General features: G+C 37.9%; 2 protein-coding genes across 8 annotated transcripts in view; both read left to right on the top strand.

Moving 5' to 3' along the window:
• The window catches only part of ppp1r9a (protein phosphatase 1, regulatory subunit 9A), a 70047-nt gene extending 51998 nt beyond the window's left edge, over positions 1-18049 (top strand). For 3 of the 7 annotated variants that reach the window (XM_038288715.1, XM_038288716.1, XM_038288714.1), the window contains exons 8-20: positions 356-409; positions 3202-3431; positions 5058-5154; positions 5962-6097; positions 8364-8443; positions 9011-9095; positions 9215-9266; positions 10231-10282; positions 10520-10564; positions 12233-12355; positions 12657-12680; positions 12966-13148; positions 14134-18049. In XM_038288715.1, coding sequence (XP_038144643.1) covers positions 356-409; positions 3202-3431; positions 5058-5154; positions 5962-6097; positions 8364-8443; positions 9011-9095; positions 9215-9266; positions 10231-10282; positions 10520-10564; positions 12233-12355; positions 12657-12680; positions 12966-13148; positions 14134-14316 — 1344 coding nt within the window. In that variant the 3' untranslated portion in view covers positions 14317-18049. The remainder of the gene's footprint in view (positions 1-355; positions 410-3201; positions 3432-5057; positions 5155-5961; positions 6098-8363; positions 8444-9010; positions 9096-9214; positions 9267-10230; positions 10283-10519; positions 10565-12232; positions 12356-12656; positions 12681-12965; positions 13149-14133) is intronic. The other 4 variants (XM_038288720.1, XM_038288717.1, XM_038288718.1 and 1 more) reach the window with 3 other exon arrangements.
• A 1668-nt stretch (positions 18050-19717) lies between these two features.
• Positions 19718-22611, top strand: asb4 (ankyrin repeat and SOCS box containing 4). The gene is made up of 6 exons (XM_038288662.1): positions 19718-20104; positions 20313-20612; positions 20692-20934; positions 21022-21269; positions 21521-21634; positions 21785-22611. The coding sequence occupies exons 1-6, from the start codon at positions 19795-19797 to the stop codon at positions 21971-21973; spliced, it is 1404 nt and encodes a 467-aa protein (XP_038144590.1). The 5' UTR covers positions 19718-19794; the 3' UTR covers positions 21974-22611.
• Positions 22612-23509: the final 898 nt, after the last annotated feature.

Below are 23509 nucleotides of genomic sequence, written 5' to 3'. Positions count from 1 at the left end.
ATTCAAGCTCCCTCATTATTTAACTGTCAACTTTGCTTCCTCCTCAGTCTTAATCTCGGTGCCCATCAAATGTGTTAAACATTTATAGCTGATGACTTTGAAGGACTTTAAAGATCCCTCCACTTTAAATGCATCCCTATCTTTTTTTGTGTGTCTTTTTTCCTTTGCTTTCCTCTGGGAGTAAACGTCAAAGTCAAAGTTGGGAGGCAGCAGAGGGCAGGACAGGGTCGGCCGCCTCTGCCACTCACACCGAATCAACAATAGAGAGCCTGCACAGCCATGCGTTTGATTCTCCTCTGACCGCTATCCTTACTCTCTGTTGTTCTCACTGTTGCTCTGTTTGGACTCTCTGCAGCTCCAGATCAAGCATACAGTGACTGAAGCTGAGATCCAGAAGCTGAAGAACAAGGTAAGAGACTGAAACCTCTGCAGTTTTTTTTTTTTTTTTTTTTTTTTGATTTATGAGTGAAAACTGCAGGTTACTATTGGCCCCTTCTCTCCAAATGAGCCCCTATTCATGTGATTGTACTACCCTATTTTTCAGCCATCCTCTCTTTGTATTTGTTGCTTTCAAACCTCCCTTTTGCAAAAGAGTGATTACACAACTTTTATCCTGGATTCACATCTCCCTTTTAGTGTGCATGTATTTTTTTGCTACCCATCTGAAGGTTTCATCCTATGCATGTATGCAAATTAATTTCAATAATTCCTGGATTAATGAGGTGGAAGCTGAAATGATCGAATTAAGTGGTGCCTGAAAAGCCTATTAGAGTTCAATGATGGCGCCATTTTACCATTAAGAATAAATGGTGCCATTTCAACTTTCAGGTCCGATTCTTTCCCAGATATAAGTCGTTCCACATTTGTCTTTTTGTCACCTCTAGAAACTTTATAGAGATTCAAAACTTTTTTTTCCTTTTAATTGTGTTTAGGCTTGCAGTTCTAAAAGTTTTGTTAATTATCGTGTCTTAAGGCGTATAATAGGTCAGAAGAAAGTCAGAAGAAGACTGCCGTAAATTCCCGAAGATCAGTGATGTTACTTACAGAACATTGGATTTGGGCATCAGTGCAGAACAGGAGCAGTACCCAGCCAGAGAGTAGTGATAACAGTCTGCAGTTTTAATGCGATGTCATATAGAAAAAAAAAAAGAAACATTTGTGAAGCAACATATTTAGGGAAGAGACGGAAATGTGAAGAAATGAAGTTTTGTGGAGACCTGACAAACTAGCACCCAACAATAAGCCTTTGTTGCCAGAATAGTACATTTATACGCCAATATTCCCGTAGCATTAAAGTAGATTCTACAATTTCTCCGGCAGTCCGAAACCTACGGTGGCCGACACGTGCAAGCAAACTAAGAAAAAGCTGCAAAAACATGTGTGTTACAAACTTACACAGACATAAAAAAACAAATGCAACAGAAAAATGCTGCAAACAAAATAGAACCTATCTACAAAAACTGCTGCAAAAACACATATGATGCAAACTTCAAAACATGCAAACACTTAAAACAGATGCTATGGAATAAACGCTGCAAACACAAAATGCTCCAACTACGAACAAAATGCTGCAACCACAGAAATAAATTAATTAAATTGTAAAAACAGCAGAAAACTCGACCACTAGAGGGAGTCGAACAAAGAAAAAACCGTATCGGACCAGAGATTCTGTACAAACTGGAAGCCAAGCTTAGAATTACAGAAAAACAGCATAGTATAGTAACATGTTTGTTCTTTGTTTCGTTCCTACTAGTGGTCTGGAGTATTTCCCGTCTGTGGATCAAATTTGCTGCTGTTTTCTACGCATCCTTTTTTTTCCTGTCGTTACAACATTTTTCGTTTGCATTGTCAATTTTAGGTCTTTTCTTCTATTTAATCGATTGCAGCACTTTTTTTTTGCAGCTTTTTTCTAGCATTTGTATGTTGTGTTTGAATGTTTTGAAGTTTGCATCACACACGTTTTTGCAGCTCATTCTTCATTTGCTGACTGTTGGCTGATGATCTGCATCCCACAATACTTAATATTAGCCATGCAGAGGTTAAGTATAGCATAGCAACAGTAAATAGATGAAGCTGATAGTTTCCCCTGTCTGGTCATAATCACTCACATCACTTTAAAAATACATTAACATGAATTCAAAACACTGAAGTAAACAGATAAATAGAGGCAGAAGATGTCTTTCAGTCATCAATGCACACATTCAGTGACACACTGGAGTTCTTTCAAGCGGGGGACTGTTTCATTCACAACACCTGTCCCATCAACCAGGAATTTGAATCAGATTTACAAATACTTCAATAATCCCAGGGCGAAATTACTTTCCTTACATGAAACCAGCTGTAATAGAGTGACTATAGGACCAGTTTGATATAACACAATTTCATACAATATATAATTAGGGGGTCCCCGCTTCATCTCGGCATCAGTTTGGGGGTCCTTGGCCTGGAAAACGTTGAAGACCCCTGCTGTAGACATTGTTGCCCCAATTAAACTATATGAGTCTATCTACAGTTGGTTTAGTTTGATGGTAACAATCCAAATCATTAATTGTTTCTTGTCTTACCAAATTATCAAATGACATGTGGATAAAACGTTTAGGGACAGGCGTTTTTGGATTCATTTTAATAGACAGATTTATTAACATACCGAAGATGTACAACAAAAAGATTGATTTCTTAGCCTGACTTGACTCCACTAGGGATCTTAGTCATCAATAAAGCAGGAACTTTATCTCCTCATCCATCAGTTTTCAGTAGTTTCATTTGATGTATTCCCTTTAGAATGCTGTTTTATGCAAAGAAGAAAGTCTGTTTCTTTGGTTCCAGCAGTCAGTTGTACCAAATGGTTTCATACAAAGGATTCTCATCCATATAACAGTAAAAGACTGTTTGGAATTACTGCTACAGAAAAACAGTAAAAAAGGCAGATTTTGACCTACTTCAAATTGTTTGATCTCTTTATCCCTCTATATTTTATTTACCCTTTTAAAATGTAATGATTTTGCATCGTTGCAGAAATATTGAACTATTTTCTTTTATAGGGAGACACTTATGCAACACTATGAAATATGAAAAGCATCATTGCAGTTTTCACAGCTCCCATCCTTGAAAAAGCAAACAAAAACAAAACAACCTTATAAATGCCTGTTTAAACACATGGTTCATATTGCACTGAATGATGTCATTTTTGCCTCCTAATAGTTGGCCTCCGTTGAGAAGGAGAAGCAGCGCTGGGATAAGGAGAAGAGCCAGCTGAAGGCGAGCATTGAGGAGAACAAGGAGAGGATGTTGAAGCTGGAAAGCTACTGGATCGAGGCCCAGACTCTCTGCCACACCGTCAACGAGCATCTGAAGGAGGCCCAGGCCCAGTACCAGACTCTGGAGAAGAAATACAGCAAGGCCAAGAAACTCATTAAGGACTTCCAGCAGAAGTGAGTCAGCATGGTGGAAACTGTTTATCATGCTCCTTAACTAAACTTTTGCATAGAATCGAGTAGAATGAAGCTTAAATTAGAGTGATTTATTTATATTAGAGGTATTTATGGATCAGTCTATGGTCCTTTTGTATCTCTGCTTCTGTCAGCTTGAACCTATTCGGCTTCAGCAGAAGGATGCTCACATTGAGCCTGGTTCATCCTGTTAAAAGGGAGTTTTTCCTCTCCACTGTCGCTGCAGGCATAGTCTACATGTGAGGGATTGCTGCAGAGTTAATGACCCAATGCAAGCTAATGACTACTGTCACCACATGCTCATCCTGGAGGAGTAAATCCTGCACAGTCAGTGACTTGAAGCAGGCAGCTGGTTTCTTGTTAGATGGAAAACTTTAAACAAACTTTCTGTATGATTTGATTAAATTGTCTTTGTAAAGTGCCTTGAAATGACATACTATAAGTCAGTGCTTTATTAAACAGAAATTTACTTTATTTAGCACTAAATAACTAAAAAGCTTTTTAATGGAAAATTCTAGGTTTTCATAGAGCTTCAAAAACAAGGATAAAAATAAGGTAATTGGAGATATAAAAAAAAATAAAGTTCCAAATTAAAAGCTAATAAAGTATACAAATTGGTTACTCAATTTTATAAAAGATTTCTTCATGACATTGATTGTTATTTACATGCATCAGTTATCTTTGAACAAGTTCATTTTGAAATTCTAGCCTTCGGTATCCAGTTGTTGGATGTGGCGAAGCCAGATGTTGATGCTTTTTATCTTAAACAGAATTAAATAAATAATCAGGATGAGCTGCTGTGTTTTTATGGCCTTTTCTAGGTTTTAAACTTAACCTGCAGCTGCTAAACACAGCATTATCTGAGATTGTTCAAATCCCCAAACAAAGCATTGCATCTGCTAATGTTTTAATCCTTTCAAAAAGTATAAAAGCATCACAGAACTCCAACTTAGTCTTAATTTATCCATCTTTATCTGCTATCAAAACTATTTAAAACACAGGTTGGATTTGGTAACCTTAAATGCCAAAGTTGTTTTATGTTTTGCAGAGAAACTCATTTAGATCCTGACTCCTGTTAAAGCATTTTAAGCTGGTTATTTTTTAACTCAACTACCTGAAATAGTCTAAACAAAATGCTTGTTTTAAGAATATTAGATTTCTTTTGTGTCAAAATGAACAACTCCAGACCTAAAAGCTGCACAAAGTCCTTTTAGTTCCACTTGTGCAGTGAGAACCAGGTTTTGCGTCTAATGCACTCAGCCTCTCTGTGCTTCTGTTCTGTAATTCCTTCAGTCAGTCCCATCAGAACCTCTACTGCTCAGAGCCACCCTGATAGACTCTAATTGGCCCGGGCCCCTGCAGGCGAAATGGAAGCAAATTGATGAAACAAAACCCCCGTACCATTCCAGAAGAGAAAGCTGCAGGGCAGAGTTCTTAGACCAAAAGGCAAATTTAATAGGAGAAAAAGGGCAATTAAATCATTTTATTTGTTGTGCACTGCTGTAAACAACAGCATCACTGCTGCAGAGAGCATAAACTCTTTAAAAGGTTTTCATTTTTCACAGCAACTGGACACCTTGCTATCTGAGCTACTTGTTGTTCTTCCAGAGAGGTGGAGTTCATCCAGAAGGAGGATGCAGAGAGGAGGCGGCTGGAGGAGGCTGAGAAAGCTCACCTGGCTGAGATCCAGGGACTACAAGTTAGGGTAACACGACTATCTTCGTCTGTCCGTCTCTCAGTCGGCTCGGCTTGGTTTAGCTCAGAGACAAACGCTCCTTCTGAATTTTAATACAACAAACCGCGCAGCCTGGCCGTTTGTGTGCATGAATAATTGAAAAGTGATGAGTCACAGCAGATTTTCATCACCACTGTGAGGGCGTTGAAAAGATGGCATACAGTTAATGGAAGGCTCTGTAGTCTAGTTATGTCACTGCAGCCGAATCAGTTGCAAACCATGTAACATCATCACGTTAAAATAAATATTCCTGCTACAATAGTGTGTAGGGGCCCCTCCCCTCCTTTTTTTGTCTCTTTTGTTCTCTTCACAGCTGAATGGACAGTCACCCTGAATGCCCCCCTGTCATTAGTCTGAGCACTGAATACAGGTCCCTATTGTCCTACTGTAGAGCATTGTAAACTATCAATATCTAACCGTCTTTTGTTTTCTGCCATTAGTCTCTCTATCCATCCGTACATTTTCCACAATTTCTTTTTCTTTTTTCAGCCTACATAATTAGAGGCTAAACTCTTTATAAATACATACATATACTTTATATCTATACTTTAAATACTGGCTAAAACTGCAGGTGATAAGTGCAAATGCAGAATTGTTTTGAAAAACTACATACTTTCAATCCTTTCAACTAGAATAAAAAGATCGACCCTTTGCAGCTAAAAAAAACTGTGTAACAATCCTCCCTTTACGTTTTTCGTTTCGGAGCTTTAAGGACGGCGTTTTGAAAGGCAGATGCCCCGCATATCATTAACATCGATCGGTGCTTCCCTCCGACAGATTGCAGCGTTGGAGTCCGAGTTAATGCAGCTGATGAAGCAGAATGGCATCCAGGTCAACAACAACAACAGCAACGGCTCTGAGAGGCTCAGCGCTCAGCAGCATATCCGCAGCGGAGCGGCAGCTCTACCTACAGGTTGGTTTCTGCCTCAGTTTAATGGGATTTCTGTCCCAGCGATCACATTTTTACCTCCTGTTTGTGTGAGAGCGTGAAATAAACAGTGCTTTGCTGCAAAGGAGCGGCACTTCTCAAGGATTTTAGAACATTGATTGAGATTTTTGATTAGTTCACCCTTCCAACGATTGACAGCTTTTTAACACAAAGCTTACATTTCTGCATCACATCTATAAAATGCAGCTCAAATGTGAATTAGTTTGGACATAGTTTGCTGAAAGTTTATCCTAGCAGGATACCTCTACTAATGCCAAAACAAAGAAAAAACAAAAAGCAAAACATTGAAATATATATCAATTCTGATTAATTATTTTCAAACCTAACTGATTCCTACTTCTGACCAAAACTGACTCAAAGTTGATTAGATTTACCAATAAGTTTCTTTCTAACAGGGAATGAGACATGTATCTCTTCAATAAAAATGAATTTAATGCAAGAAAAAAGCATTTGTTCAAATCTTAGTTAAAAATATTGCATCAAAAATGTTTTATACCTTTACCAATTAACACTTAAAACAATCGGATGTTCCCTATATCAGCTGAGCAGCTTTTAGTGTGTTTCTGCTGGTATTTATTTTTGGTGAAAAGCTCAAAACCCCTACTGTTTTGCTTTCTATACTGATTCTCTATCAGAATAAAGTCAGGACTTTGGCTGAGCTGCTTAAAAATCTTAATACCACTTCCAGTCAGAGGAAACATTTGGGTCAAATTAAATGATTAATTATTATTTTACTATTTGAATCTGCCTTGTTTATGAATAATTTGGGCTTTAAAGTTCATGAGCAGTTCAGCTGAAAAAAAAAAAAACAGGTAGCTGCTAAAAAGGTTTTGCATATATGAGCAAAACCTTTACAGGAAATACTTTCTTTAGTGTACTTTCCTCTCCTCCTCTTTGCTGTGCCCTAAAGAGCATTCAGAATGAATCTGGTTCAGTTTACATAGGTGTGAATAAAAAGTGGTCTCAAAAGAAATGCTTCAGGCTTCACTGCAAAAAAATGTAAATCTAAATAAGTAATTTTTTCTATAATAAGTGCATTTTTATTTGAATTTGGGTGGTAGGTGAGACACTTTGCCAATGGAACAAGACAATTTACATTTAAAATAAGAAAAAAACATTTGCATTGTCTTATTTCAAGTGCATATTATCTAATTATCATATTTTAAGAGCAAAACTACTAATTCTATTGGCAAATCATCTTAATCACCTGCTATAATTAAGGGGAAATACACTTAATTTAAGACATTTTTACTTATTTCTAGATCGTTTTTGCAGTGTTGGATGTAATCTTTAAAAGCATTGTCAGGGAATTTATATTGTGACCCTATTACAAACTTCCAGCCATGTTTTCTAAAGATACATTTGGAAAGGAAAAGCTAGAAGATCTTTGGGTCAAAGGTCAAGTCTGGATGTGCTGCCTTAATAGACTTTTAGCAAGATGGACTGCTAGAGGTACTTAAAGTCATAGTTTAAGAATATGAATAGTAGCTCTATCAGAGTTTTCCAACTGCTTAATTTCTTATTTTTATCCACCTTTTAATTTGTGTACCAGCCAGATTATGCCTAGATTATATAATGTCGAATCAAATGTGGAGAAAGTGGGATTTTATTTTTTTTTAGTTAAACTGTAACTGACTCACTATATTGCTAGTGTAGCGACTTCTCTTGCTTGATTTAGCAGATTTTAAATCACAAATCTCCATCTTGAGTGGTCGGACTATTCACACAAACACACACACTCACACACATTTGGCTTCAGTTTTAAATAAACCATACACACACTTGCACCCCTGACCTAAATCTCCCCTTAAAACTTCTGCAAACCAAAACAAACATGTAATCCATGTTCAAGCACATCCATCCGTTCGGCTTTGTTTTCAGCTTCGCTTCATCCATCGGAACAGAGCCGGCTCGAAGAGGCGGCGCGTCCAATGGGGTTAGGGTGATCGGATCAGAGCCGATTTCAAACGTACAGTTTATTCTGCAGAGAGTTGATGGATACCGCTAGGATATGATAGAGAGTAAAATAAGCGCTAATGTCTGTTAGCACCTTAATAAAGAATTGAAATCCCAAAAAAAAAACCAAGGGGAATTTTTAGTTTAAGGTGGCCGATGTATTATTTGATGAATAAATAATACAGGTAAAGTCAAGTTTTCCGCAACTGCAGTGTCAACAATCCCTCAAACTGATAAAAAACTTTTATTAGAAAATCCCTTTTTTTTATTTCAGTTTCTTCTGCAGAAGTAAAGCACTCATCCAGTATAAAGACAGACTGCTCAGGAGATGGTGTCGGCTTTCCAGAAGGACAGGTTTGTATAAATAAACACACTGATCTTCATCTTTATCTTTGTCATTTTAACCAGCAGGAGTTTAATCCCGATGACATCTAGTGGACGATCCACTCAAAAGTGTCAAATCAGTGCGACTGTTTCCATTTTGCTGCTCTTTTCCCTCTGTCCGTACTGCTTTATCCTTTTAACAGAATAATTGCTGTGAGTAAATGTGTCGCTCTAATAAAATATGTGATGCTGTCATGGCGTCGTGTCCTGCCCAGCGTGATAAAAACATCAGCACTAGGGGAGTTTTCTGGATGCTCAGCTCTCATGTGGCTGAAGCTGTCACTTAGCTCGGCTAGAGCAAGAAAATCACCGGATTAGAGGAACAAATCGAGATGAGAACTGGCAAGAAAACAGTAGCAAAGGCGCCTTAGTGGAGAAAAAACAAAAAGAGGACAAGGAATCGGAGATGAAAGTATGTCAGGGGATTTCTGTCATATCAGTGTGGAGCTCTAGTTGTTCACATCAGACGGTGCTTCTCTCTAGTCTTTGCCTTTTTTTTTAAATGACCCTCTTCTGTCTTTATCGGTGGGTCCTTAGATCTCTGAGGCACATGCAAGCCCCGCCCAAACCTCTGGATCAGATTGGGCCAGTGCAGAGGGGTCCCCCAGAAAAACACCACTTGGTTGGTACACCTACAATTTAAAGTTAAAAGCCATCAAACTGCAGCAGATCTGCTGATACACTCCACCCTGTTGGATTAATATTGTCGTTGTTAATGATTTTTTATTTTTTTTTTTGCAGGAGCTCAATCTGTTTTAATGTCAAGCTCAACGCAAAAACTGGAGGAACTTGGGTAAAAAACACAAACAATAAGGCAGCTTCTTTATATGCTTATTATCATGAAGTCTCACAGAAATCAAAGGGTACAGATAGAAGAACTAATGAAGAACAGGAACTGAATCATTAGCAGATAAAAGGCAACAGGAACTTAAACAAAAGGCAACAGGAGAGCGTGGGCATTTTTCAAAATTAAAAAAATCGGCCAATGCAACCCTAAGGGCGGTAATACTACCAAAATCTTGCTGACATGATTGAATAATTACACTAAAGGAAAATCCTGGCGCCCTCTTCTTATCAGCTGGTTTGCATAAAGCTCACTGCTGCCTGACATGCATAAATCAGTCTATACCTTTGCTTTATTAATATAACTTTAATATTTTAAATCTAAACATCAAAATGTGAAAATACTTGTTGGCATATAGAATTTGGTTTTGTTTATTTCTTCACATCCCATGTTCTTAGGTTAGGGAACAGCTGTATTATATTTATATATGAATAAATTAATAAATCACCATTAAATGATTTAGTTTTTTTGTTTTGGTTATTTATTATGAGAGAAAAAATCCAATTCCATTTAAAAATGTATAAAATATTTGATAACAGGTCAGTCCAAATACAGACATATTCAAATTCTGCTAGTTTCATCTCAGCTTAATTCTAATTATAACACAATTCCTACAAATTAAAAGCTTTCTAGAATTTGCAAAAAGCCCTAACATACTAATATTTTTTACATTTCATTGCATAATTTGGCTGCAAAACACTAAATAAAGAAAGAAAAACATAGCTGGAAATAAAACCCAAAATAGCATCATTATTTCTCCATATGTTCTGCTTCCTGTATATCAAATTTTAGTTTGGTCTGATGTTTAGCAAGTCTTTTAGTCATACTTACCAAAATTATTATTGATCTATGATGAATATATGAATGTGTTTCCGATTATTTCTGTCATTTTCCATTTTCCTGTCTCTCTCAGTTCTACTGAGCTGCCAGCAGAGAGCAGTGCAAAGCATGATCCAAAGGCTAAGGTAAACTTGACGTCCTCCTTGCTCCGGAAAAGACAAATCTCTTTGTGGCTTCTGCACAAAAACACATTACAGAAATATTTTTCATTTTGGAAATATACATTTAGGAAGAAGATACTGCTTTAGTGACTTAAAAAAACAGATTTTGTTTGTTTAAAAGCTAAATTCCAAACAGCTTATTGTACTATTGGTATTTTATTTTTTTGTGCTTTGACACCGTGTTTTATTTCTGTTAAACAGAGCTCCCTTTCTTGGCCCCAGTTCTTCTCCTATTCATATTATGTGGTACTGTATTTTTCCCTTAAACATGAATGATAATAATAACTCTCTGTGGGGTAAATTTGAAATGAACCTTGCCTTAAACCATAAATACATCAGTAGCTGCAAACACTGTTACTTATTATCCATCTAATGCATTTCTTGCAGAATAGGTCTTGCAGCTAAACTACTTCTATCCAATGTGATTAACGTACTATTAGAAATGAGATTACCTTTTGATTGTGAGCAATCTCCTTTCTCTCTGAGAACAAGCTTATCTAAAGATGAATGTACATAAATCACAGAGGAACTGATGTGCATATTAGAAGCTTTTAGGTGAAGATTTGACTTACTGAGCCTGAGAGTCTGAGCCTGGGAGATTAGTCTGACTTTTAGCTCAAACTCTGCCAAGGCTCAAATAATCCCTCTAAGCTGCTAAAGACAAAATCTTTTATTGCTTTTGGTCTTGACAGACTTTGATATCTGCTCTGCATTTAGGAGTAATATCAATTCTACCATGAAAAAATCTGAATGAAAATTTTAAACAGTTACTCAGGCTTCATCTGATGATCCATTATGTTGTCTACACTTCTTTATTTTTAGTAGTTGTTTTTTTTTTTTTTTTTTTTTTTTAAAGCAGCTCTTCTCTCAAAAAAATAAAGAAGAGATCTTGGAATCTAAGGTATAATTTGATCGATGTTCATTTATTGGAATTTGCAAATTTATTAATACTTCTTGAACTTTTCCTCACTTTGTAATGTAACCACAAACTCAGTGTATAGGACTTAAATTTTATGCGACAGAACAACCCTAATTAATTAATAGTTTTCATATTTCCTTTTTTTTTCCATAACACAAAAAAAAACAACAATTTCAGGCCTTGAATGATTTTGTGGATTCACGTATCCTGAGTCTAAATCAACTTTTAGGATACAACTTTCTCAGCTTTGCACATCTGTCACAAATAGCTCAAGCTGAGTCAGATGGGATGGAAAAACATTTTAAATGCATTTTTAATTGCATTCTGCCTTGGACTTGACTAGGCCATCTATCACATGGATATATTTTCATTGGCGTGTTGGAAGGTGAAGAGCCATCATTCACTTATATTTCTAATATATAAGTGTTGAGGCCTGTATATGAATAAACTATAAAAAATAAACATAATTAAATCATAAAGTAATTTATCTCCCACTTTCTAATCTTGCATTACCTTGTGTTGATCTAAAAAATAATAGACAGAATTTGTGATGCGACAAAGTGTGTAAAAGTTCAAAAGGTTTGAATTCAGTAGTGAGGCCTGAGGAGCTGGAAAGCATCTAGTTTTATCTAGTCTAATCACATCTATAATTTGTGTTTAAATCCAGCATCTGAGGATTTTATGTCTATGGCTTTTTCTAAGTTCGCTCCATGTAGCTGCTTTAAATTATTAGAAAACGCATTAATCATTCTGACAGACAATCAAACATATGCCTCCCTTGTTCTGATTTATTCACTCTTCTCTTTGCTCAAGAAGCATACCCAGTGAGTCACCCTTGATCCAGCTATCCACTCACTAATTCTACATCTTTAAATCAATAGTGCTGCACAGAAACGTCAGTAAGGCTAAAGCACTCCAGCTAAGCGGCTACATTCGGTCTCAACGCCAGCTGGCTCCTGTTGCAAGCCTCACTAAATGCAATTCTGACTCTTCAGGCTCCAGCTCTGCGCGACGACGTGAGCGCCAGCAGCAGCAGCAGCTCAGTGGAGATCAGTGGTCTGCTCGGCGCGGCCAAGATGTCGGGGCGCTCACACACCCCGGTGCTGTCCTCAGACGAGGTACAAAATACACTTATGAAATATTCCTTTCCTCTTTGGAGGAGGCACAGCCATGAGCATGATTATTAGATTGGTAATGTGATTTATTTGAATCATTAAGCTCGAGATAATCAGAGTAAATTATTTCATGTTGATAATTATTTATTGTTGATATAAGAAAATTATTTTTCATATAATAGTCGTTACCTGAAATTGGATTAAATATCTTAACATTTTCTTGGCTTTTGTAGCCGAAGTCACTTTATTTCTGCTCTGTTAACAAACCAAGTCCTTCTCTTTTTTTTCATGCTGCAATGTTCAGAGTCTGGATATGATAGATGATGAGGTGAGACTGAGGCTGCCAGCCTCCAGAGCAAATGTGTTTCTCCATCTCTTGTGTTTTTGTGTCCCTGCTGTGCTTGAACTGTTCATTTGTGCACTTATGCCTGACATATTTTCATAAACTGTAAAGCATTAGAAGCATTTCTGAATTGCATGATTTTGTAATGTAGGACTATAAATATCCAACAGGGCTCCAATTCCTCAGCTGATTCACTTTTGTTTGTTTGATGTTTAACATTGTTCCTTTCTGCTCAGTTTTGCATTGAATGTACTTATATCCTTCTACCAGATCCTAGAAGAAGCGCAGTCCTTCAAGCAGCATCAGTGGCAGAACCGCAGCATCACAGAGTGGACCTCACAGCAGGTGGCCAGCTGGCTCACAGGCCTCAATTTAGAACACCACATCCCAGAATTCACTGCCAAAAACATAGACGGGGAGCAGCTGCTGCAGTTGGAGAGTGCTGAACTGAAGGTGACTTTGTGTTTATTATTTAAAGGAAAATTGAGATAGAAAGGGTCTACTAGGTCTGGTAAGTTTCAATACTCACTATTGGTAGGATTGTTTATTTCAGTTTTGCTCTTTGAGCTGGAAAAATGGGGTTTGTTGCATTTATTACAAATATCTCCTCCACACAATGTCAACATGTCATCTACAGTCAGAAATAAATGGAAAAAGCATGTCCTTTAGCAAAGGAGCACATTGACCAAAGACATTTATAGCGATCCACAAACTTCTGGCATAATTCTTCATAGATATTTGACCACACATTTTGGAGGAACACACAGTCACACCAAAAAATTTTTTTTTTAATGTTTTTTGAAGTCCTTACCCTGCTGGAGCAGTCGTCTCCTGTAACTTGTTTAGTGGTAATTTGAGCTCAAATTGAATACAATACACCAGTATCACTGACAGGAAAATAGCCTTACAGCATGATACTGCCACTACCATGCTTGACAAATATTACTGTGCTCCATGATGAAAGGCCTCACTGGACTTATTTATTTCTTTTATTTGGCCATTTTGGTTGTTTAAAAGAGTTGCTGACAATCTATTTATGCTTCTTTCTTCTTTGGCACAGTTTTAGTAACAGTTTTTTCTGCAGGTAGTGACGCTGGTGCTCCTGCATCCTCCATTTTCTCCTGCGCCTACAAGTTTAAATGAGCTCTATGGAATCTGTAAATCCAATGTCCAGACGGAATTATGCCTACGCTTTTGTTGACGAACAAATCCTGGCAACCTCTGTGCTCTAAAAAATAATTACTAGCAGCTGATATATTAATGCTCATGTTGAGAGTATGGAAACCTCCAAATACATATAAAAAGGATGTCTTTTTGTCACAAACACAAATCTTAATAGTAGCAGTTCGTCCCTCCTAAATCAAGCTGTGCTTAAAGGACTTATAATCTAAGATTAAAAGAAAAATCAAAGATTTCTATTTTCTGTATTGTTTTTCAGACCCTGGGTGTCACTTCTTCCCAGGACCGTACCCTAATCAAGAAAAAGATCAAAGACCTTAAAGTTCTAATGGAGAAGGCCAGGCGCAACCAGGAGAAAGTTGAGAAACAACGGCAGAAAATACGGAAGCGAGAACTGGAGCAGCAGCAGAAGGGTGCATGCAAAGAAAGCAACATTGAGTGAAAAACAAAAAGACCTTATCTCCTGTTGTTGTACTCTAGCGCCACATAGAGTAGCATCTCGTGGCACAGAAAGTCAGCAGGTTCCCGAAACCCAGAGGGACGCCTGCTCTGTAGTTCTCAACATTGGAGCTCCACAGCTGATGGAAGGGACCCTATTCACCCTGTAAACCAAAACCAGAACAAGATTTTGGTTGGTTTTTGGGATCCTGCCCTTTGTTTTCTCCCTTTTTTTCCCATCCTGTGATTTTACACTTTTCCAGAAGTTACTGAGTTTTATTTATTTTGCTGTTTATAGCTGTAAATTGGGTTTATTTATTCATATCCAGAGTAACGTTTGTGACATTTTAATCACGCCCTCCTCCCATACTGTCACAGATAAAACCCATGTCCATGTACAGCGATAGATACAGATAATAATATGTCTAATGTGCCATTTTAATAGACTTATGTAAATCTAAATGAGCAGTATATACTGCTTTTGTGAAGCAGATCAGGTCTGCCATCTCTCACCACAAGGTGTCTCCATGCTGCTTATGTTCTCCATCCAAGGAAGCAGAACATGGGAGGGAGATGCTCTGTTGGAGAACACTGGAATTACAAACACTGTAAATGTTAACATTATATGTTGAAAAAGCAGCTATCAGCGTACGACTGAAAAAAGCCGTACTATATTGACTGGACTGGGTTTGTAATTGATCTTCAGGTACTGTGTAAGCAGTGAATTTGTAACCTAATCAAATCCTCAAGAAGCTCATTTATTGAAACTTCCTGCTCATATGCATAACGGTCCTCCGACTCCTCCAATAGCCTGCTTCTGACCTCTTTTGTAAGTCTGTAAAAGAGTTCAATCCTGCTGCTGCCTTTGGTCATGCTAGAGTAGTTGAAAACTTCCTGAGCTCTACTTGCTTCTGTGTGCGTGTTGAAACAACTGCTAAGCTAATTCTCTTAAATTCTTTATTGTTGTTATTTTTAATGACTTATGTGTAAAAACCATGCCTGACACAGTAATGTTGCACTGGAAGTCCACATCATGGAGAGATGTACCAATCTAACTTTTATTTTGGATTTCTGATCGAATGATGCTGATATTTTTTTTTTAAACCATGAGCATACCACACATACAACATAGCACTTTTTTTTTATTTTTAAAGCTTAGCTGCTGGGAGCATTACACAAGGTTATATTAATATTTAAAAAAACAGGGACAAAATGGCAAAGAAAGAGCAGCTTTACCAAAATCACAATCTTCTTTTGGTGTTTTATTTTTATGATCTACAAAAAAAACACAAATGCTTTTCCAAAACCAGAGTATTCCATGAAATATATAGATCGATGGCTCAAAATTATAAGAAAAAAATGAAAAAAAGGTGAAGCTTTACGCGGGGCTCACACTGAACGCGGTGCAGCAAGGAACCAAATCAACCAAAATGGAACCTAAATCATTACAAGCAATACGTACACTCAGCCATGGTGAAGTGCGGGTGCTGTAACCGAGGTGATGTTGATCAACAAAGTCTTTTCGCAAGAAGGAGGTTTTTGCCAAACAGGAATAGCACCACCGACCTACAATAATCTGACTGGCGAAAAACAAATAGGCAAAATAGAGAGAGTGGATATTGGACGATGAGAGGGATAATTACACTTAGACAAACTTTGTCATTTTGTATCACAGAGTTCATTCAAAACGAAATTTTTGATGCATACAGCTTTTGAACAGTGAATGAACCGCTAACAACATGATATGAGCTTTACCAATGATAAAGCACAGCAGTGAGCAGAAAGTAGACCGTGTAGGAGAAAAGGAAACCAATTTAAAGTCATAGTGCAAAAGGCATTAATATGGAAAGGTTCAGTGCAGCGCAAAATAAATGATTATGCTGCAAAATGCAGTAGAACATTAAGCTGTGTTTTATTTAAAGAGATTATGAAAAAGTCCGCCACATTCATAGTGCAAATATGTTTGATACAGAGTCTTGATTAGAGGTTCAAGAGTCTGATGGCAGCGGGGGGAAAAGCTGTTGCAGAATCAGCTGGGCCTGTAGGGAATGCTGTGAAAACTCTTCCCAGAGAGCAGCAGGGAAAACAGTCCATTTACATGCACCGAAAAGTTTTGACCGACTCCAGGATAGAACTTGAACCCATGTGAACTCTTTTTCTCTCTAGCGCTGTTGCTGCAGCTGGAGATGCAGGAGGACCTGGTTGCAGTGACTCTCTGCAGCACAGCTCAGCAGCTGCGCCGTGTTCAGTGTGAGCATGACATTATATATCCACAAAATTCAGTGGTTGGCTAAAATCCATCAATAATATATGTTATGAAACATACTACATACTGTTTTTGAAACTAGTTATTCAGGTGTTAAAATTCTGTAGTGTTGTGCCTGAACTAAATACAAAAACTTGTAGTTAAAGTTTTGTTTAAATTACCCAATTTTTTGGGGGGGGTATAATTTACACAAACCTTCATGAAGTATTCTTTTTGTCATTTATACAGCTCTAAAATTGGCCTTTAAACAATCCCCTAAATTATAAATTTACATTCTTGCCATTTCCTAAAAGTGATCTTCACTTTGCATCCACACTGAAGAGTGTTGCTGTTAGACGATCCTGATAGGTCTTACACTGGTGCATTCTCAGATTCTCATGATTATTTTTTTTATTTCTATTTTTAGTTCTATTTCCAACATCGGTTAAACTGAAAAACGTTTGATTCTGTTCACTATCCATTCGCTTGGTGCATCTCCACCATCAATTTCTTATCCAACACAGTAATTGCTACTGTTATAACCTTATGCATTTTGAAGTTATTTGTACTAATGTTATTCAAGACTCTGAAAGTCTGCTCCCCATCACCAGGATAACATTTGATGCGATGTGCACCACAATTACCATTTTGTCCAAGGAGACTTGTTAACTTGCTGCTTACAAATTAGGAACAGGCATCACCAATCACTATTATTTATCTAATATATTTTACTAAGTATCTATATGTTCTTTTTTTAACTTATGAAAAGAGTTTTATAAATAGTAAACATTGATTAATCAAGAATTTTAGGATTAAACCCTTTTTCCTAACCATGATTGAACCCTCCCATTCAAACTGAGTCAGAAGGAAAAATGTAAAAGTTGATCCAAAGAGAGAAGGAAAAAGCAGTAATTTCCTGTTGTGCTTGTGGTTTTCCTCTCTTGCAACCACAGTACTTCAGTGCTACTGCAAAAGGTTTATTCTTATGAAATATTTTCTAACCCTCTGTGAATATCCAGCAAGCTGGACTCTTTTGACTCCTTTTTTTGTATGTACAGTTAAACACTAAAAGCAATATGGTGTCAGAACCCTGCAGAAGCCTTGTTTTATATTGTGTCAGTGTGTTTGCGCAACTTGCCTGAGGCTTTAGAAGACCCGAGCTACCAATGTGACTCCGCTGTGAATCTTTTCTATGTGTTTTTGTTTTGTCCGAGCTTGCCTGGGCTGACTTATCCCATGTAAGGATGAGAAACTGGTGCTTCTGGCAGGTGAAGATATAACAAAGGTTTGAGTCAAACTTGGGGATGTTTGTCTTTTATGTGCATTAAAGAGTGAAAGACGTTTGCCATAAAAAGTAAGTCATGCTTTTACCCTTATAAAGCTGCCCCCCTCCCTCTTTGCCTTGCTTTTTTTTTTTTCTTTTTCTTTTTTGCATTCTGCAGTTTGAAAGGGCAGCGATCTGTCACGCTAAATAAAATGTGCTGTCATTGTCCATGCTTTGCCTCAGTTATTTCATCGTTCCTATTCTATTTTACAGTAACATGCCCTCCTGTTGATTTATTTTCTGAGTTTTTTTATGTCATAGAAATGTTAGATAGTTTAAAATACATTTTGTTCATAAAAATACCAAACACACATTTAATAGACATAAAATTGTATTTTAGCATCAACAAGTTGAGTCAATTAAGTGCTTTAAAACTTACTGGAGTTTTTTTTATCTAATTCAGAATTCCTTGTTGGTTCAAATTCTCTTTTTTTTTCTTCCACCTTTTCTCAGTTTTTAACCATATACCACACACCTTGGTGTGACACGCCTCTGTTACATTTCTTAAAATGCGTACCAAACTGGTATTGTTGCCACCTTCACCTTAAGAAAATAAATGTTTAGAAAAACAGCAGGGCTCTCCGCAGCTGTTTGCACTCCTGCATAATCATAACAAAAAGGATTTGTTAAAAGTCTTAGTAGCATACTTTTTGTAAGATAAGCGCACACAATGGGATGAGATTTCTTGGTTCTTTTGTTCCAAACCCACCTCATAACTTCTTCAGGATTTGGGGCTGAGATGGCATTCTTATTTGAAAACATTGCAGAATAAAAAGGCCCACAACATTACAACTCCTCTACGTAGTCTTGATGGGATTTTCCACTTCATTTATTACTTTTCAAATGATTACTTTTCAATTATTTACTTTTCAATTCTCTGCCTTTGCCCAACCCTTAGCAAAAAATAGTTTATTCAAGTATACTAAAAGTGCACTAATTTCATACTTAAAATCAGGCTGTGCTCTTAAGAGTTTACTTATTCTAAACTATATTTCATATACTTAACAATAGTATAGTCAAGTGTACTTGACTTACACTGACAATTATAAAAGTATACTTTAAATATACTTTAGTAAACTTAAAAATGTCACAATTTAGTATACTTCAAGTATACTACTTTTTGCTAAGGGAAGTTTTGCTCATTGATTGCTGGAGATATGCACTAGCCCCCTCTGGTGGATAAGAAAAATATATGTTATTCTGTCTTTTCAATTGTAAAGACTGACTATGTGAAATCAGTTTCTTTTTTGGTAACCAATTAAAAACTGTTGGAATCTGATGGTTCAGTTTATCAGTTTTTTTTTAAAACTAATTGGCTACTTTTGTTTTACATTAAATGTTTAGGTACATGTGACTTTTATTTATCCTTCATTCTAGGTCACTAGGTTATTTTTTAAATAATGAATGCTCTTAAAAAAGTTTGATTGTTTAAAAAGAATAAAAGAATACTAAAATCTTTACCTAGGTGGGTTGCAACTTTTGGCTAATGATAACACCCTGCTCCTCCCTTGTCAAATGACAGTGTGCAGAAACAATATTATTAAATCCCTTAAGTTCTGAGCTGTTTTTTTTTTTATTGATTGTCTATCTGTTCAGTATTTTAACAATTAAGAATTCCCCTGAAAGTTGTCTGGTCAAATCAGTGTTGAGAACCTCCAATCAAGAAATGTTGGTTTCTTGGACACAAAGTCCCAGTGTTCCTGTCATCCTCAGACAGATGGTTATGTGACTTTCCTCTGAATGACAGACAGCTGAACAGCTGTTCTACAGTGAGCCAGCACCCACCTCTTACCTTTCTATTTATACTTGCCTCAGGAATCCATGATTATTTTTTCCCTCTGACGTCTGCTTCCCGTCTTCTTCGACTTCATTTCCGTCCTCCTTCCCTAAACAGCTCCCATGGTCAGGTTCTAATGGTGGAAATACTTGATTCCTTCATTGCTGCTATTTGTGTGATCATCTGCAACCTTGTACGTGCTTTGTGGGCAATAGTAGACCCTGATCCTACTGATTTGGGAACACAAGGCACCCTTCTAGAGGATTTCATGGAGGAGCTGAGCCCCAGGCAACTGGAAGTCAAACATCTAAAGGAGAAGTTCCTGAAGGCCCTGCAGGAAAACAATGCTGAGGAGGTCATACACATTCTGCACACTAGCAAACTTGATATTGACACCGTGTTCGAGGTGGATGATCCCAATATGGTCTTAGCTTCATATAAACAGGGTAGGTAAAACAAAACCTTTTTTATTTCCCTACATAAGACAGGTGTAGAACCACTAGGTGGTGCTAAACTCCCATAAACTTTTGGTTTGTTTGTTGTAAACAACAACAAGCCACTAAAAATGTGTTTTCTTCTATCTCAAAACTGAAAGAAACCATGAGCTAAAATGGAAGCTATACTATTATCTCCAAACATGTCTGATTCTTCCAGGATATTGGCTGCCAGAATACAAGCTGGAGAAATCCTGGGCCATGGGTGTTCATATTTGTGTTATGTACAACGCTCTGGAAACAGCACTGGTGCTCCTCCAGAAGGGCGCAGCCATTAACCGGATGCCTAACGGGAAGACGCCCCTGCATGTGGCCTGCGAGGTCTCCAACAGTGATTTTGTAGCCCTGCTCCTGGCCAATGGAGCAAAGGTCAACAGCAGGTCACTGAGTGGACATACGCCTCTGCACTACTGCACTGCCAAGGAGTCTGTGGAGTGCGCCAAGCAGCTCATTCTCAAAGGTAGAACGGGGATGCATGATTATAAACCTGTATGGAAGTAAATATAAATGTTAATTCATGATAATTAATGGTTACTAAGGTGCAAAGGTCAACGCAGCCAGCCACAGCAATGAGGAAGAAACACCTTTGCATACAGCTGCCAGATTTGGGGTTCCAGAACTGGTGGCGTTGTTTTTGACCCATGGGGCATCTGTAAACGCCCTCAACGCTCTCAAAGAGACCCCTTTAATGACTACAGTCTTTTGGGCTTTTGACTCCAAGGAGCAAGCCTACAGCCAAGATCACCACCTTGTCTGTCGCCTTCTGCTGGACCACCAAGCAGGTGAGGCCTTCTGGATCCACTTCAGAGGATTTAATGTGTTAGAATTGTTGCTTTATACATAGAAAAAAAATAATTCGGATGTTGCAGATCCCAACCTGAGGGAAGACGACAAGAAAACAGCTCTTCACAAGGCCGCCTGGAACTGTGATCACATCCTGATGCGGATGCTGCTGGAGGCCGGAGCGGACGCGCGAGCCATGGATATCAACGGCTGCGCTGCCATACAGTACGTCCTGAAAGTAACAGGAGTCCGGCCCATGGCCATTCCTGAGGTCTGCTATCAGCTGCTGCTGAACTATAACACAGCTCGGATCTACCCTCCACAGTTCCATAAGGTACCGGAATGGGCATCTGAAGGGCCACGTGTAAAATCCACACGTCCTTAGAACAATATTTATACTCCTTTAGTTTTTTCATTGGGATTTTGTATCAACCCAAAGCACTGAAGTGAAAGGGGGAGGAATGCATGGTTTCTTAAACTTTTCACAAATAAAACACGTTGAAATGCTCAGTTGTATTACGCCACAAAGTGAAAAGGTGTAGGGAAGCTTTCAGTGCATTAGATGATGTGTAATGTTTTTGGCAGGTGTTGCAAGTCTGTCATGACTACCCAGGAGTTGTAGAAATTCTGGTGAACTCCTATGAACATTTAAAGCCTACAAAAAAATGGAGAGCAGCCATTCCTGACGACTGCTATGAGGTAATATCTGCAAAGTTCCCCTGTTTGGTTCCTATTCTGCTTTGCACTGAAAGCCTATTAGATACTGAAGTTAAACCCTTGCACCCCTAGGAAATAAACGCCTTCTTTTTTTTCCTCCCCAAATCATTTGCGGTTTCTTTGTTTTTGCAGCGACATAAACACTTCTATGACTCCCTGTTTGCGGTTTGTGCCAACACGCCACGCCGCCTGCTCCACCTCACCAGATGTGCCATCAGAGCCAGTCTGCAAGGGTTTTGTCAAAGAGGAGTTGATCAACTGCCCCTACCTTCGGCTATGAAAAAATATTTATTATTAGACCCTGAGGGGATACTGTACTGACGGAGAGACCTTTTTAACATCAACCCTGTTCTAGCCTTTTCTGTATTGTCTTTTGGTTATTTTACTGTGTTCTTGACCAAAGGAAAGTTCAGGCTATAAGTGGTGGAGCATGCTGAAGAAGATGCAGAGCTACCTAGCAACCAGCCTACCTCAATGCTCACTCTCAGACTCATGATATTCCTATTTTGGCTCACAGCACTCACGACCGATCACTTCACAATAAGTGCTTTTTTTTTTTTTTTGCCTTTCAATAACATGTGTTCATGTTCCCAAGCATGACTTCTAGAGCTCCCTCACAACTAAAGGTAATCAGTTAAAACTCACAATGAAAGACATGCTTGAAACAGAACTTTTAGTTTCAGTTTAAGCTTATTGAAATATCAGACAAAGACAAGACAAAGACTAAAGAACAAATACAACAACCTTGGCAAATTAACCTGGCACTGTATAATCACCTCCTAGAATTTTTTAGTCAACTTTGACTGTGTTGGGTTAAATAATCTCCTTAACTGACACATCTTGTCCAAAAAAACAGGAACAAAGTCTTTGACATCAGCTTGGAACAGGTTATAAAATAAATCTTGTTGTGGCTCAGATAAAAGAAAAAAGGGGCAATAATCCTCCCAGTAAAAAAAAAACCCAACAACAACTCATTGTTATTGTAAGTTTTTGGAACAATCAGATATGTTGGATGGCTTGTGGCATATGTATATATAGCCTTCCCCCAATATACCTCTCAATAAAATCTCATGAAACCAATTTTACGTCACAGGATACCCAATTATCTAAAGACAATAAGGCTTGTATGAAAGTCAAACTCAGTATATGTACAGTATAAGTACAAAATATGTATTTCAACACATGGAGTCATCTAAAATTGTCATCGTAGCTGCATGTCCACTGTGAGAGACATAATCTAAAAAGAAAAATCCAGGAATTACAATATCCATCCATCTATTTATTTGTATGATAAAGCTGCAAATAAGTATTTGAACACCTGAGAAAATCAATGTTAATATTTGGTTCAGTAGCCTTTGCTTGCAATTACAAAGATAAAATATTTCCTGTATTTTTTCACCAGGTTTGCACACACTGCAGGATGGATTTTGGCCCACTCCTCCACACTGATCTTCTGATCAGTCCTGCTTCTTGGCTGTCACTAAGAAACACAGAGTTTTAGCTCCCTCCAAAGATTCTCTATTGTTGGAAGACCCAGCCTCCACGCATCTTCAATGCTCTAACTGAGGGAAGGAGGTTGTTCCCCAAAATCTTGCATACAAGGTCCCAGTCATCCTCTCCTTAATACGGTGCAGTCGCCCTGTGCCATGTGCAGAAAAACACCCCCAAAGCATGATGCTACCACCCCCATGCTTCACAGTAGGGATAGTGTTCTTGGGATGGAATTATGACCAAAACGTTATATTTTGGTCTCATCTGACCACATGATTTTCTCCCAGGACTCCTCTGAATCATCCAAAAGTAAGACGAGCCTTGACATGTGCTGGTTTATGCAGGGGAACCTACCAGGCCACTCAT

The sequence above is a fragment of the Cyprinodon tularosa genome, unplaced genomic scaffold (genome assembly GCF_016077235.1).
Source record: "Cyprinodon tularosa strain WSP-4 unplaced genomic scaffold, ASM1607723v1 ctg26, whole genome shotgun sequence".
NCBI classification, from domain to species: domain Eukaryota; kingdom Metazoa; phylum Chordata; class Actinopteri; order Cyprinodontiformes; family Cyprinodontidae; genus Cyprinodon; species Cyprinodon tularosa.
This window is presented reverse-complemented; position numbering and strand designations above follow the sequence as displayed.

Excerpts from the sequence above, each read along its gene's own strand:
- asb4 (XM_038288662.1), top strand. The coding sequence starts at position 19,795 with ATGGTGGAAATACTTGATTCCTTCATTGCTGCTATTTGTGTGATCATC. Across the intron at positions 20,105-20,312 it reads CTTAGCTTCATATAAACAGG|GATATTGGCTGCCAGAATAC; the intron begins GTAGGTAAAACA and ends TGATTCTTCCAG. Across the intron at positions 20,613-20,691 it reads CAAGCAGCTCATTCTCAAAG|GTGCAAAGGTCAACGCAGCC; the intron begins GTAGAACGGGGA and ends ATGGTTACTAAG.